Source organism: Schistosoma mansoni, chromosome W (genome assembly GCF_000237925.1).
Source record: "Schistosoma mansoni strain Puerto Rico chromosome W, complete genome".
Taxonomy (NCBI): domain Eukaryota; kingdom Metazoa; phylum Platyhelminthes; class Trematoda; order Strigeidida; family Schistosomatidae; genus Schistosoma; species Schistosoma mansoni.
In genome coordinates, this window is record NC_031502.1 from 17,646,657 (window position 1) to 17,663,928 (window position 17,272).

General features: G+C 34.8%; 1 protein-coding gene across 1 annotated transcript; it reads left to right on the forward strand.

The window, feature by feature from the left end:
* Nucleotides 1–313: 313 nt before the first annotated feature.
* Nucleotides 314–14,039, forward strand: Smp_145610 (hypothetical protein). Its single transcript, XM_018788821.1, has 7 exons — nt 314–610; nt 919–1,105; nt 2,240–2,862; nt 4,223–4,436; nt 6,395–6,587; nt 10,368–11,272; nt 13,572–14,039. The coding sequence occupies exons 1-7, from the start codon at nt 586–588 to the stop codon at nt 13,579–13,581; spliced, it is 2,157 nt and encodes a 718-aa protein (XP_018654325.1). The 5' UTR covers nt 314–585; the 3' UTR covers nt 13,582–14,039.
* The last annotated feature ends 3,233 nt before the right edge of the window (nt 14,040–17,272 follow it).

Here is a 17,272-nt window from a genome sequence, read left to right on the forward strand (position 1 = left end):
GTAGCTCAAAGTCGTGTGCATACAAAATGGGTATTTGGTAAGTAAATTACGTGGATTCACATTAATATAAATTGTGATTTCAAATCTTTTTCTGACATAGTGAATGTTACATGCCCTCATACGGAGCGTTTATAGAGTTAGCATAAATTTATTCGACGTTGTTGACCGTTACCACGTACGTTGTTTGTTTTGGTGTAAGGTACCTCTTTGAATTTTGTCAAGAGATTAATATTTCAGTTTTTATTTAAAACGGATAATAAACTAGCGCTTACCAATTCTTTCAACTAATCTCTTTCTGCATCATTTTCTGTCATTTCAGCTCATCTACCTGGTAAAATATTAACTGATGGTTTAGACAATCAAACTTTCAGTGTAACATCAGTCAGTTTTAGTTCAGATGGTGAAGAGCTATTAGCTAATGTTGGACGTGATAATATTTATCTGTTTCATTTAGCTTCACAAAATGAACCATTTCAATGTCAATTATCGTTTAAATCAACTAGATTATTGTATAGTTTATCGGCATCGCAACCAAGGAATCGATTTCGTTCTTTTCGTATTCCTACCTGGTTTCGTCCTTCAAATATGGGATATTATGATTCTTATTCGGGTAATATAAATATTACTGTTTACACTTGTTTTAAACTCTTAAGTCGTTATCTGTGATGGGTTTCGTCCGTTTTCCGTTGTCGATATTCAGTATTGATCAGTTTCATTTTGGCAATGTACTCCTTAATCAGTTATGTTTTGAATAGAAGCTAGTATTATATGATGCAACTTTCTTTCTACTCAGGGCTTTCCAACTGAATGCAATCCATCATATATTCGAAAACTTTAATTTTATCCATTTAGCGTTAAATGGAAAGTGTGTTTCAAATAAATAATAATTCAATAAACTTTATTACTATCTTTTTATAGGTTCAACCTATGATTACCGTTGTAATTCTTCTATGGCTTCTGATTACGCAACCGTACTGGCTTCACGATTAATTGAAGCCAAGGCGTATGCTGTTGCAGTTCATAAATATAATCAACTTATTCAACAGCATCCTTTCTGTCCTCAACTGTATACAGGTCGCGCTACTGCTTTAATTAAAAGAAATTGGTCAGTCATTTTGTGACATTTTTGGTTTTCCTACTGCTGTGTTGGGTTCATAAAATCCACTTACGGTCTATGTTGTTTATTCAATAGCTTGTGGTTTATCCAGACTCTTCATTACATTCTAGTTTAGTATCATTCAGTAAGCTTAATATTATGGAAGTAACACAAGATTCACATCAAGAATTATGACTAACATAATATGTGGTAATAATACAGGAATTCATAGATGAATACCGATCTGTTAACTATTAATGGTTTGACTTCCTGTCGGAAACACAAAAATTTACCGCGGGATTTTATATAAAAGTAATTAAGAAACATATGAAGTAAATTATACGCTAGCTTCCATCCTGTAATTCTGGTTATCGAATATATCTGCTCTTCACTCACGGGATATGAAGTTCTGTGTTGTATATATCTTGAAATTATACGATGATAAAGCATTCTTTGTCGGCCTCATTCTAGTGTAATCATATGTGATACTTTTTTAGTCATCATGACAATTATATTTTTCCATCTACTGTCTTTTTGACATCCTTTTGATTTGTATAAATCATGGTGGGTTTCATTTGACTTGGATTTTGTCGTGAATGTTTCCATAGGTGAATAGTTCATAGACAAGTAGTATTGAAGATTTTGACATGAAATAAGCGTCATATATGAACGTGTTTTGCTGTATGTGATCAGTTTTAAAAACACTATGTTGTAATCAGCAATAGGTCTGAATACGTAGGTAACCGTCTCACTCTTTTGGTATAAGAATCACTAGTAGTATGGGACGATCACGCTTCATAATATTTACTGTTGGCTTCCGCCGACTTGATATTTGGTTAATTTTTCAGGTAATCAGTTTAGCTTATTCTCACCTATTCAACTCAGGTTTTGTAAAGAATCTGTCTGAGAAACCTTGAAATTTCCTGTATACACGGTTGTTTTCTACCATCTAGATTGACTAAAATAAACATAGAATAATATTTGTTAGTATATCAAAGTGCACTTTTGTAGTTGAAACCCAAAACTGGATTTATTGATGACTAGCCTAAAGCTTTATTTTTCATACGGGAAAAAGACCAAACTGTTAGATTTTGATAACATTTTTGAGTAAACTTTGAACATATTCTTTTGTTTTAATTAAAGGAATGGTGATATTTATAATGCGCTATTGGATTGCCGAAATGCTATCCAACTGACTACTCAAAGCAACAATGATTCTTTCAGCATTCAAAACAACGATACCATTAATGAGCACCAATTGTTAAACAGTTCCGTTTACCTTACAGCTCTATTACTTTCAGTTCGATGTTTATTATATTTGGATTGGTTAAATGCTGCTCGTATTCAACTCAAACAAGCATTGAACAGCTTTCCCAATCTCTTCAAAAATACTACGCATCAAAAGATTTCCGATAAAGCGCTAATTACACCTACTATCATTGCCTCTTCTTCTTCCTCTTCATATGCTAGCACACCAACAATTAACACCACTGATACAAATTCGTCCAAGTATACTTGCCAATCAGATAACCTGGTTAAAGTGTTCGAACATTTAAAGTCGACATTGTTGGCGAGGGAAAAACAATTAGAATCACAATCTAACAAGTTGAAAGGAAAAGAAAAGCAAGTTAGTGAAAGAAAAACATCAATTCATGATAATAATGATAACAACGATACCAATGGTGATAATGATGATGGTGACAATGATACCAAAAAATCTACAGTATCAAACCCAGAAACTTTATCTTTCTTAAAAAGCGATAACAGTATGTTTCTTTTCTTGTTTTAATAAACTGACTCACTAAGTCGATTTTCATTTTTCGGAAGTATGTATAACAAATAAAAAAATAAGTGAGATTATTAAATGTGCCTACATTTTAATTCACCCAGTGAAAATTCGAGTTTACTCGTTTATATCCTTAAAAAACACTAACTCGAACAAAAGAAATATGAATTCACTGAAGTATATTAGGCATCTATTTAGTGAATTTTCACACTTACGTTTGTGTCTTTTCTTATAATCGACTATTTTAATGAGTTTTCCAGAAATAGAATTTTCTTCAGAGAGAATAAACATGTATTCTCGTCATTCACCTCAATCGTACTCACTGGAACTAGTCTGTATTATAAGCATTTTTTTCTGAACCCATGTAAGAACTCTGGGACGTTTTCGTAAAACTCCTTAAAGCTATCATTGGGTTATTGCGTAATGGGACAAATTGTCGGTAGGGATTTGTGGATAATCTAAAAAACGTAGTGTTATGACGCTTGCCAGCCTGGACTTCTTTAGCCGTTAGATCGGAAAAAACTGCACCAATCGAAATCCTAACCTATACTTCTCGAGTCCGGATATTCTAGTCCATCTATTGACTGACTGCTTAACTTGATCAGTAAGACGCCTAGTCTAGCACGAGTAACCTGGAGCACTGACCAGATGACCTTGAATCATATTGGGCTGCCAATGTGTATAAAAGAAAGCAGTGTATGGCTTGGATCTGTCAATCCGTTACGGTACTCTTGTTGTGGTCCTAGAGATCGTGCAATTCAGTGGCTTAAGATGTCATTCGGTTCAGAAAATAAGCCAGTACCAAGTCAGCTGTAACTTTCAGCTATACTCTTCATGAAAATGAGATAAACTTCCCTACTTAAGAGAATTTTTCGGACGTATTTTTAACTGAACTTTATCTTATTAAGTGCTATTCTAGTTGATTTATTGATCGACTTTACTACCCCTGCTTCTTTTAGTTCTTTACAATATTAACACCTCATTTGTGTGACCCATTTTTTCGTGCTCTTTTGCACCAAACTTTATATGCTTCGAATAAATTGTTAAAATCAAACTGAGTTATTGCTCAATAATTATGTTGACGTCCATATATTACTCTACTGACCGCGTTTACTGTGCGCGTGTGTTAAATGTAATAATCATCTCTCTAAATCTCATTAAATGAAACGTCGTTTAAACCCGTGACTCACTGGTCAAAAGTCAAAGCCATAAACCATAGTCAACTGCAGAACCAAATGTTTTTTTATACATATCTAATAACATTTTTTACGTCTAACAGGACAAGAATTTACTTCAAAATTAGTTTTTAACTTTATCTAGTTCTTATTCTTTCTTTCTAGTATGTGAACAAATATCCTCAGAGTCATGGAATTGTTTTAATCATGACAATCGAATAAATCCGAAACTATGTGCTTGTTTAAACTGCTCATGTAATCGGATGTGGATAGATGAGGATGAAAGAGAAAGGCGAAAAAATGCCATCGATTTTTCAGCATCTTATGTTGGTCATTGCAATTCAATAACAGATATTAAAGAAGCAAATTTCTTTGGGAGGTAACTCACTAGTGCATAGTGACGATATGTCGATGGTTTTATTTTAAGAAAAAATTGGTTAATCCTTCATTACTGGTTTACATAATGCTACCAAGTATACGCATAATGCAGACGATGTTTTATGAACAAGTTGACATGAGAGTCTTCATGATTTGTCTTGAACAAATAGTTAACTGACGATAGATAATTTTAAAGGCAGTAGCGTATTTTTGAAATATCTGTTTACTGTTGAGTGGTTTTTCTGTCTAAATGAATTTGACGTGTCCCTCAATAATCATCATAAACCATTTTGGAGAACCCTGAATATATAGATATGAGGGACGTAATAGTAACCTTTTGTTTTACACATCAACATTTTTATCATAAACGGACTGTTGTGCTCATAGAATTCTCGGTATCCACAAACAAAAACCAGAAAATCGACAACAAATATGTTGGGTACTTAACTCAGGTCTTATTCAGCTTTTCTCATTTTATCTACTTTTCATTGATTCTTCGTTAACATTCAAACTAAATCACTAGCACCTAAACTGCTAGCCTCAATAATTATCGGGCGCCTAACTAGGACTCGTGAACTGCGAACACGAGGAACTCAGGCTGGCTTCAGACCTGGTCGTGGCTGCATCGACCACATGTTCACCATTCGTCAGATTTTAGAACACAGACATGCTTATCGGCGTCCGACGATGGTGGTCTTTCTTGACTTGAAAGCAGCATTGGACTCTGTAGACCGAGAGGCTCTGTGGCAATGTCTGTCATTGAACGGAGTCCTCAGAAGTGCCTAAACCTTATGAAGGCTCTTTACTCGGACAATACCAGTCGAGTGAGAGCTTATGGTGAACTGTCATGTGATTTTGCAACCTCAAGTGGTGTCCGGTAAGTTTGTCCACTATCTTCATTTTTGTTCAATTTCATCACAGACCTACTGCTGGAAATAGCCTTCTCGTCGTCTGAATTTTCGGGAATCTTCCCGTTACCAGCAGGTCCACTTATCGACTTAGAATACGCATATGACATAGTCCTATTTGGTGAAGACGCTGATAAAATGCAGTCTTTTGTTAGCACTGAGTAATAATGCCAGGATATTTGGAATACGTTTCTCCCCTTTCGAATGTAAATTGTTGCTCCACGACTGGCCTACTTCAACACCTGAACTAAGAATAGGGAGTGAAGTAGTCGAACGCGTCGACAACTTCACTTATCTTGGAAGTCTGATCAGCCGTAACGGGTTGGTGTCTGATGAAATCTCAGCACGGATTCAAAAAGCTCGTTTGGCTATTGCCGAGTCACGTCACCTATGACGAAGACGAGATACCCGTCTATCAATTAAGGGATGAGTATACTGCGCAGCAGTTCGTTCTGTTTTACTTTATATTCAATTTTTTGTTTTAATATATTACTACCAATGAAGTAACTACTTCTGTTAAATTGGTGTTCATCTTGTTGTTCTAATGAAATGTGGCAACTTGGACCTATGCATATACGTGCGTGGTCCTATGTTGTAGCTGACCGACTGACTAAAGCTACATCACTGAAATAATTATGTAGAGAAAATTTCATATACTCTGAATGTCTTAATAGTTCATTAGATTCAGGTAAAGTACACCCTTGTTACTTGACTGGATTCAATTAAAAGTAGAAAACTGCTAAAATTATTATTAAACATATGAAACTAGATAGATGAAACACAATATCAACGTTTGGTGTTTAATAGTTAGAGAGCAATCAACGAGAGTCCTCTACTGTACTTTAATTCACCAGCAAGGGATATATGCTATGGCATGAGACCTGATACTCCGTCAAGTATTTTACCGTACATCATTCAGTGTTATTGTAGCAGATGTGACCGTTATACTATTCGAGTCATGATGTTCGTTATTTAGTCGTTGTATGTAACAGCAGTTATGTATTTTCGAATTGTGTATTGATTATCTACTTAAATTACTTTGTTATTTTAGCTATGGGCAATATATTGTCGGTGGATCTGATTGTGGTGCATTTTTTATATGGGATCGTAATACAACTAATATAATGCGTATATTGAAAGCTGACAGTTCTACTGTGAACTGTGTTCAACCTCATCCGTCTATTTGTTTGTTGGCAAGTTCCGGAATTGACTCTGTCGTAAGACTATGGTCACCGAATTGTGAAGTAAGAATATCACTGATCAATTATAGTATATTTTTGTTATAGAACCTTTCCTACCTGGAGAGGCATATTTATCATCATATAATGTTCTATGAATATCAGTTCCACAGATAAAACATGACTTTTCAAGTTGTTGTTGTAATGGGATAGTTACTGTGTATATATTTATAGTTGTTGAGAAATACAAGTAACATAAACTATGTCCTTTTACATTGTTCATCAAGAGTAGAATAAACGACACAGTACTAAATACTTTGTTGTACAATTTTTAAGTATGAATATTGGGATTGAATGTTTTAAAGAGAGAGCTTTATTTGTATGACAATTGTTGCTTCTCAATACCGCTTCTACTTGGTACTACCACTGAAGAAGATCAATATTAACAACTATTTAATACACAGATCAGTCTACGAGGTTACAAACAGTGTTCAGTGTCAATTTCGGTAGGTTTAGCGTGAAAGGTACTTATACGTGACCATACTTCACGTAGGTTTTCTAGTTGGGATTTCTAACGTTTTGTAAAGTGTAGTAGATAAAGACACCCGGGATGCGATCTGTTCCTGTTGTGTTCGATAATATACTTTTTGTTAGATTTTACAGTAAAATACGAAACATTTTCATAATTCTGTTTAATTTTCATAGTTAAAATCATGAGTCAATTGAAGCTAGACCACCATGGAAAACCTGGAAGCACTGGACGGCTGTTCTGTCCTATTACGGGACTCCTCATGATTTCAACTATGTAAATACTGAAATCTCCACAAAACCCCTTCTGTTTAATTTTATGTAACTGTTCTTATAGTGATATTGATTTGATACATTTTGGTGTCATGTTCTACATCGGTCTTGTTCATTCTTCATATTTTGTTTGTCATCAAAGTCTAAGAAAAAATTTATCAGTACCATGTCCAGTTTCTACGGTGAAATAGGTAATCAAAAATTGGTCGCGTTTGTCAGTACTTTTATATTTCATCGGATTTCATAAGAGAGATTTATTTTATGTCACTTCTATCTTATAGTAGTTATACAACTACAAGTTTTTATTAATAACACTTCCTTTCTTCGTCTCTTTATTCCCAGATGATCTAGTAAAGCTGAGGGTAGGAGAGACCATTTACCCTCTCGAAATACTCTCGTATAGCCATGGATTTCTAGCCTCTGTTAGGGAATTCCAACTCGCTGCGTCCTTGCAGCGCTCTTGTTATTTACGAAAGTGTGATAACAAAAAGTGGATGTCAGGCAGTTAAACTGTGTTAGTGAGATCGGCGGATCCACCTAGGGGAGTTGGAAAACCCTGATTTCAAACCAATGGTACAAACGGGATTCAGGATCCTAATAGAATGAATAGAGTATGGACCTATTCTGGTCATTGGCTAACACAGAGATGCATCTCTTAACTATACTCCACTGCCTTTGGAATTATGCCTTTTGTCCAAAGACTCGGAGACTGACTCTTTAAGAAACTACCTTCATCTGTTAGGGCTCTCGTGTAGTAAAAGTCCTAGTCCACTTACAAATGTGGTTATCACTAACAATGAAGAAAATAATTTACCTTCATTGGTCGTACATTTCATTCAAATTTCATTTGGCTATTTTAATCGAGACTTTCTTTTTGACTACTTTTCAAGTAATTATCGAAAGTACAGATGTTAAATTATGTCATCGTTGGTGACAATAATTTGACATTACTAAAGAGAAGCATATAGGTTTGAATAGAACTAAAATTATCAAGTTATATAAACTATGGTGGTTGGACTATGTATTACTCCTCTCGAATCACAAACCAACCACCTTGTTATCGGTATATTAACTAGAAAAGAAGATTAACATTTACTTCGTTAGGGCATATCACCAATCCATTGATAGTTATAGTCAATCTACCTGGTGTGATTTATGCGCAAAATGTTTCCAGGTTTTTGGCTGAAGTTGTTGATAGAAATTAGTCACCAGTAATCAAACAGTTATCACTAAGTGGTGTGTTTTTAATCTGTATATTGTGTGATGTATCCGTAAATGATTATGTGCAAGCAGTATTTAGGGGAAAAATGTAGTTGAAGAAGACGTATTTTACTGTTTAAATAATACATGTGTATTTATTAATAAATTTCAGTGGACACCCTCTCTTATATATTCGCGTTGGATTTGATTAACTGAGTGGGATATTACGTTAAATCTAATTTATACATATTACAATTGGGACAGGAACTAATGGAATTTACTATGGCTTCTCCAATTAATTCCTCTGCAATCCATTTTTATATTGAAGGTCTTACTAATCGTATTGAAAAACAGCTTCATTTTTGGTTAAAGAAATGAAATAGCTCACTCGAACAGTTATAAGTGATCATTCCTTTCTGTTATTGTCGCATTAAGTAATTAAATCGGTTTGTCAGAAATATCTAAAAATGTATTCTTTTTTTAATGGAAAAGAATATTCTTCCGTTGTCGACTTTTTCAAATGTTATGCACTTAGTAGTTTTATGAACTCCTTTAAAAACAAATTATCTTTGTTCTCAAAACATTGGTTGATTTTCTTAGAATTTTAATATGAAAATTATAGGTCCATGTTTCTTCAAATTTGGTGTTTACCTGATTCAAAACAGATTTTATTGTGATTTTCCTTTTTGATTCATGTCTTTTGACTTTGAATATTTCAGACATTTTGCTCACAACGTTCTTTTCACATTAAACTACATCAAATGCAATGATTTAGTCTGCATTAACTTGTTTTATTTTGAATTAGTTGAACGTGCACTGTATTGTAGGTTCATTTCCAATCTCTAATTCATAATAGATTTTAATTCTGGCGGAAAATCAATGGTGCTACGGCGTTATATAATTGAATAGCCTTCTTTCAGTAGATGATTCATACCATACCTTTAAAGACGTTTATTTTGTCTTCCAATTCTTTTGAAACAAGCTACTCAAATTTCATCTTATCGTTGAGGATTATGTGTTATTTTTTTGTTGTTGTGATACTTGTTGGTCGGTTTGAGAGACAAGTATTCAGTAGGCTAATGTATTTTTTATTTAGTCAAATGATATGCATAACTTATTTGATCGTACTAATTTCACCTTCATAACTTACTACATTGAACTAATCGACATTTTTCGTCACAATCTTGTATTCTTGGTTAACACCATTCAAATAACTGTTAAAGAGAAATCTGTAGATACACTCTCATTTTTTTATAATGGAACGATTGATTCGATAAAAAATTGCTGTGACTTAAGCTGTCTTCGAGTCTCAACGAAACATAATCCGAAATACAGAACCACCGAATAACTCACGGAATATGTGTCAGGAAATTAAAACTAAATTAAATACTAGGTAAAAATTCTTTAATAAAAGATCGAATTAAAGGTCATATGATAAATACTGACCTTTCACTGTAGCTTGTCAAGTCAATTATGTTCAGAGTTCAACAGCCTTTATTCTAAACTGTATATACCATTATCTTGGATATCATTGTGAATCATTATCACCAAAAAGTGAATAATATGCCAATGATCAGCTAATATTAGACGTTATACTTAGGTAATCACCATCCCAACATTTTTGAGTAGCTTCGTTTTCTAATTGTATAGTTTATTATTAACAGTAACCACGTATGTGTAAAGATAAATTGTTTTTCTTGTTCCGACTTTCCGATTGGTGAGAGTTAAGAAGAATTTGACTGTAATAAAACAGATTTTTCGTCTTATTCATCTGAGAAAGAACTTCTTGTATTTATTTATTTATTTTTGTTAAGAGGAATATTCACTGTGACTTTTTAATTCCAGGAAGACCCTGATCAATCACGAGTTGTTAGAGATCAAGTTGGAGCAGCTGAACGGAATCAACAACGTTCTAACGCTGATCCTCTGGAAGTAATGCTGTTAAATATGGGTTATAATTTTCGTGGTCTTGATTTTGATTCTAATAGAGCTAGAGGATCGAGAAATCGCGATTGTATTGATGAACGGAATAACGAAGAAGAGAATGAATCCAGTGATGATGACGATGATGGTCATAATAATGACCGTGACATCAATTTCGAAAGGGATTCTCATTCTGCACTGCAACATTCTGGGAACGAAACCCATACTAATACCAATCATTCTGCTAGAAGTCTTGACAACACATTGCACAGTGAATCTATTCTGAATAACGTGAATTTAGTGAATGAAAACATTGAAGCAGTTGGTCAAACTGATAGTCAAAAGCGTACTGGGAATGAATCAATTGATTTGTCTTGTCAGTTAGGTTGTTCTCAAGCACCTAAGCAAAAACGAACAAAAACAGGGAATCTATCTGATGAAAAAACCCCTTTTCAACCATCAGTTGCTGCTATCATATTCGATAGTGATTTGAGTTCTTCTGATGAGTCTGATGCTACTTCGGTAGAGAAGAATACACAATGTAAACGTAATCGTTCACGTAGAATACATTCTAGTCAAAGTCGACATATACGACGTATTCGTACACGAAGAATACCAATCAGTGCTACTTTTTCTGATTCCGAAATTGTAACTACTCCATGGTTAATTGATTTTTTCCCTATTGAAGTTCATTCAATCAATTCACAGTCAACAGTAAATGAGACAACAAGTGAGCGGGAAGAGCATGGACAAGAGGAACGAAGAAATACTTATCGAGAGGATGATGATAGAGACGATGATAACAGTATATCAGAAGTCTCTTGCACGTAAGAATTTATCATTGTAATTGAGAATTATCCGGTACATTTTGAAAAAACTCATTCTCCCCGTAAATGAGAATGTATATCCTCAGGTCGATAATTCAGGGTACTTTATTAATTTTTAAAATAAACGCCATCTTCTTTACCATGCTATCCATATAGGTTGCGGTTCAATAAATTATCCCCTCACTTTATGGTCTAATGTAGCTCTGTAACTAATTGCCAGTTCTTGTTATCATTTTGAATTCACAACTCTTTCCTTAACAGACTGATGATATCACGTGGTTGTCCAGATAGAAGTACATGGAAAAGTGCTTAAATTCACAACTCCAAATCTGAGTCAGGCACACTGCTAATCTCTGTTCTAGTGAATATAGATAAAAGTAGTCAATGTTTTTTTTTTAGAAAAATAGAATACTTATTTAATTCTTTTGGCTATATTTCTCTTTGTCTTTCCGAGTTTAGGTACATTGTTGTGGATTTTATAGTTTACCATGAAAGGCATCATGTTTTATGTAACTTTAAATGTCACTATTAATATTATTGTTACTATTATTATTATCATTATTATTACTACTATTATTATTAGCTTATCCTGAAGCAACTTAAGAAAGCTGTTTGTTAACTGTGTTTTACAACTAACAGATAGTTCAAAGTTCTTTCTAAAGTTCTATTAAACTTCTCGCTAAACGTAATAAAGTACTCCTGAAATATAAACAACTCATCCTACTGAAAGTTGTGGGTTTCTCTTAAAATAGCAATTCATCAATAAAAACTGAACTTTTTAACACTCTGATAAATTTATTACAGCATGTATTACGTCAAACTAATGATGATTAGTGGTTCAAATGTCTTATACAAAGTTAACTGTACTCATAATCATTACATTTAATAGAATAGCCATTCTGTTTTTCGTTGTGTACATGAAGGCTGTTAATTGGTTGAACTATTTACAACTCATCTAATGTTAGTGAACATAACCAAGTTGGTCATATATAGGTTCGATCTTCAAAAAATCATTGATATCTTTGGGATAAACTGGTGACATATAGAATTTAATATAATTAGGCGAATTCGATATGCGGATAATCTATAAATAAAGAAGTTGGCTAAAAGGAATACACAGTTGCGAAGAACAACACACCTATTAGTCAATAACACTATGCTACCTTGTAGTGAGAAATTAAAGCTTGACCATTTATAATGTAGGCCTTGAATCTAGTAATTAAGTTGTCTTACATTTGTATTAACAGTTAAATTTAACACATTATGAATAATTGTTTTCATTTAAATTCACCTCTTAGATTACATTTTCTAAGTAAAGTCGTTTAAGAGAAGACTAAGTGATTCTATTTCATGTTTTGTTATTTATTATCAAGACATACTATTTCAGACATTCGTATCCATATCTTTTTGCCTCATAGCTGAAGGAAGCACTATTGAAGGAATTGAGTTTCAATTAAAAGGTTCTAGGAAAGTATTTATATGGTTATTGTTGTTAAGTGCAAAAGTTAGTTTATTCATATCCCATCAGAAACGACTCGAGGAAACATATGGGAAATAAGCATACTCTACTCCTTCAGATATTTAAAATTGTTAACTAGTTGTTAACTTTACTGTAATTATCAGGTGTTATTCCTCAGTTAAGTCAGTAATAAAATAACGTTACTTCATGCCAAATTTTATTGCACTAAATGGTTTCCGAAGCATTCCTTCTGGGTGACTTGCCACGTAGCTCCTCATTTTTATGAAACTTTAGTCCACTTGACAAAATTACTGGGTACGGGTAAGGTTAATTAAAACGATAGTTGCACCCATAAGATTATTTACAGAATCCTAATTGCATTTGTTTCGTTGTAACATCCCACAGGAGTTAAGGAGTATGGCTTTGGTCGAGCAAATTACATAGTGATTTAGAATATAGCATACTAGACAGTCACTCGTTTGTGGTATATCAACTTATACCAGTTTATATTCAGACTGGTGAAACTCTTAAAATAGCTAATTATGAAAACTCTCCGTTTTCTTCTCATTCATTGTAAAGGTCTTGCTAGATGACCTAAACAGATAAACTTAAACGGTTGAGATGTTTATTCGAAACTTCTTTATATTCAGATTAAACCATTGGACTTTAATATCATTATTTATTTTCTCATGTGATTTGTGTAATCTTACTTGATTAGTGAATTGCATCATTTATCTGTAGGAATTGAATTTTATCCACAAAATACATTGTTTATAAATTGCATAACTTATATATATGAAAACGTAAATACTAATTTCTATTTATTGTCTATCTGTTCAGTGTCAGTTGAATAAAGTCCCCTCTCCCCCACATCCATCTTCATCCACGACGTATTCCAAAATCCAATTGTTAAAAGAAAACAATATATTGTGTTTTACTGGGATACTTTGATGATAATTCCACTAACTTGAATAATTATTACCTAACTTTTCTACATTTTCTGTGTTTCTGATCTCTATTGCTTTCTATTATTGTTCTCTTTTTTTGTTCATTGTGTCTACTTATAGAGTCTTTTATTAAATTTGATATAGTCGAATCACGATTCGTCTGTTCAGTGAGAATCGTATGACATGATTGGTAACTTAATTAATTGTAAATGTGTACTTGTTTGTTTTAGTAACTGAAATTAACTGTACACTACCACTTCTTATTTCACTTAATTTACATTAAAAACAAACTGTTGTTCAGTTTTTTAAGTGTAAGAAATACTTGTAAGGTGATGATATCAATAAACCTATTAATTTGTGGAATTTGTTTGTTTGTTAATATAAATATGAATGCTAGTACCACTGTAGTGAACACAAACACCAGTGGGAACAGTCGAATGTATTTGAACTCAGAATTACAGAACGTCTTAGTAAAAGCTGAGAATCATGCAGTAAATATTTAATTTGCAAAATATCAATCAATTATCTCAAACTTGACTGTTCCTTTTGCAAATATCACTCAATCGTCTCAGATTTCCCTGTTCCTGCATTTTCATGCCAATTGCTTTCCGTTTCCGTTCTTTCCTTCTCGATCTTCCACTGAAATACATTCTATTCCTGACTATCGTTGTATACTACTTGTACGGATATAAGTAGCCCATTGTGTAATGTATCAAAACACGCAATTGTTTCGACCTTACAAGAAAATCTGAAAGTAATTTAGCACGAATTCTAAGCTACTTTAAATCTTAGTGATTGACTTGATGAATACCAGGATGAAATTGGATTTTAGGGTAACGATGATGGTAATGAGATGATCTATTTTTCGGTTTGTTAATTTGTCAATTGATATTTTGTCTATCACTTCGTCATCAAGTGGAGTAAATATAGTTTTATAAAACGAACTAAATAATTAACTACTTGTCAGTTTATTTAATGTGATGAAATCACCAAAGAAAATATATTTGTTATAAAATATAGAAAGGATCATTCGTCATTCTACGCATTAATTTTTGTGAGACGTACGCTACGTGATAATTGTAATCGCTCCTTAACACTGGACCGAATTTTTGGCAACTATCTCAGATTTAACATTGGATCATTAGCAGGTACACCTTATGACACCGCTATCTGAACTACTATAGCAGCAATTGACTCTCCTCTGAAAGGATTATTTTTTCTATTCAAGTAAAAATTTTGACTATTAAGTAATACACTTTACTACCAAATAGACTATACTACAAATATATTGTGATTTACAGTGTAGTACGTTTCCCGACCTTGACGTGGTGGTCGGGCTTGCCTATCGTGATGAACCAATCGAGCTATACTGGCTCGAAAAATCGTTCCTCTAGGTCCGACCATGCCAGGCAGGTCGGTCGAAGGGCGGTAAAACTAGAAGCAGCAAACCCAAGGTCCGAAGGCGAAGTCGTACTGCTGACTGTACAGAGGTGTGACGGCAGTACGGTGTTTCTCTCAGACAACCAGCATGACAGCGATGCTGCCTTCCCGCAAGGAGGGGCGGGGTTAGAAAAGGTCGACCCTGAATGCGTACACCTCACCTTATCCCACGGATATCCGTCTCCGACGGTAAGGTCTCAACAAGTGCGGAGCTAACACGAAAATTACCCACAAAACGGTCATGTGTGACCAACCTCAAGCAGTTGTCTCTTGAGCACTGCGGTCAGGCTCTCAGGTCACTAAGACCACTTCTAATCAAATTTCCTTTACAGGTACCTCTAGAAGGACCCTTCCACTGTGTGGGCAGACGGGAAGTGATAACTACCCTCATACCTCTAACAGCACTCAAGATCACTGTATTCATAAACAATCTCCCTCTTTAATTCCTATTATTCCTCCTACCTCGGCTTTCAACACTAAACTTCCTCTTTCGGTTTCCCCCTCAAGTGCCAACGATTCTAGTGCGCAAAAGACTGACCCAGGTCTACTGAAATCTCGCTACAAACCACACATTGGAGAGCCTTTGAAGTACGTACCCTGTGTCAAATCGATCAGCAGGCCTCCTTGGCTAAGACCCTAGAATCTCATACCAATGATCTATTGTATTTCTTCGAAATACACATACAAGTTCCTAGTGTGGTCATTCAATCGATCACACCTCGTCAAAACGGAGAACCGACGAGATACACCATCCGTGTATCTGGCAACCTGATGATTAGTTCTCGTGGACTTGCAGGTGTAGGCATAGCACTTAGTACGAGGATAGAACAAGCACTATTAGAGTGGATTTCATTAGCAGTCGCCTATGTGCTGTTAGGCTAAATGGCTCCGTAAGAACTCGAAAGGATAGGGACACACATCGTTGCCTTTTCGTCGTTTCTGTCTACGTTCCCACTGACTGCAATCCGGATGAAGTGAAAGATGATTTTTACAGCAAACTCTCTGAACTTCTTTATAAAGCTAAAAACTCAGAAATAATACTCGCAGCAGGTGACTGTAATGCCCAATTAGGTGGCTTAAGCCAAACAGAAAGACATTTATGTGGGTATTTTGGTATTTCAGCTCAGCGAACAGATAATGGTGATCGTCTATTGCAACTATGCTCAGACAATCGTTTATTCTTAGCAAACACTAATTTTAAGCATAAGGAGAGACATCGTCTGACATGGCGACCACCTGCACCAAACCAACGATGGACTCAAATAGACCATATTGCCATCAGTTATCGTTGGAGAGGCTCGATAGAAGATTGTTGCTCGTATTGGAATACATATTTAGACTCTGGTCACGCTTTAATACGAGCACTCATTTGTCTGAGCCTCACTGGCTTCAGAAAAACTACACTAAAAAACCTATTAGGATTGAACTGGAGGACGAGAAAGCCAAAAGTAATTTCCGGGAACAACTGATTTCACATCTAGGCGGTACTGTAAACGAGATTGGCCCATATGTTGATTGGAAATATATACGAACAGCTGTGGAAACAGCAGTAACATCTATTAGTAATTTAAAACAAAGGGTTCCAAAAAATCAATGGATTTCTTCCAAGTCTATTGCACTTGTGGGTTCTCGTACACTCATTCCATCAGACTCAGAACACGACGAAGAGCGAAAACAAATCAGATCTAGGATAACCAAAAGTCTAAGGAACGATCGTGAGCAGTGGTAGGCAACGATATCAAAAGACATGGAAAACGCAGTGGTTGTAGGTAACATCAGACTAATGAAAGAACCCGGAATTAAGAAGTCAAGTGTGAGACAATCACCAAAAAAGACGAAACTTCTATCTACTCTCAGCTCAGACGTATAAAACGATGGGCGGAACACTTAGGAGAGCAGTTCAGTTGGCTTTCAGCTACTTTACAACTACCCACCATTCTCAAATAGCTTGAATGGAACACTGAAGTAGGTCCCCTGACTCTAGCTGGAGTTCAAACACTATAGCTAATCTGAAACGACGAAGAGCAGCTGATCCAGATGTCTTTAAGGATGGGGGTCCAGTTTTGGCGATTAGGTTGACTAATATTCAAGCTAAAATGTGGGAGTTGGAGGTAATCCCATCTGACTGGTTGCAATCACTGGTCGTCCCAATAT

Bases quoted from the DNA above. Each gene is read 5' to 3' on its own strand.
- Smp_145610 (XM_018788821.1), top strand. From the start codon at position 586: ATGGGATATTATGATTCTTATTCGG. The intron at 1,106-2,239 runs GTCAGTCATTTT...TTTTAATTAAAG, and splicing joins GCTTTAATTAAAAGAAATTG to GAATGGTGATATTTATAATG. The intron at 6,588-10,367 runs GTAAGAATATCA...TTTTAATTCCAG, and splicing joins TATGGTCACCGAATTGTGAA to GAAGACCCTGATCAATCACG.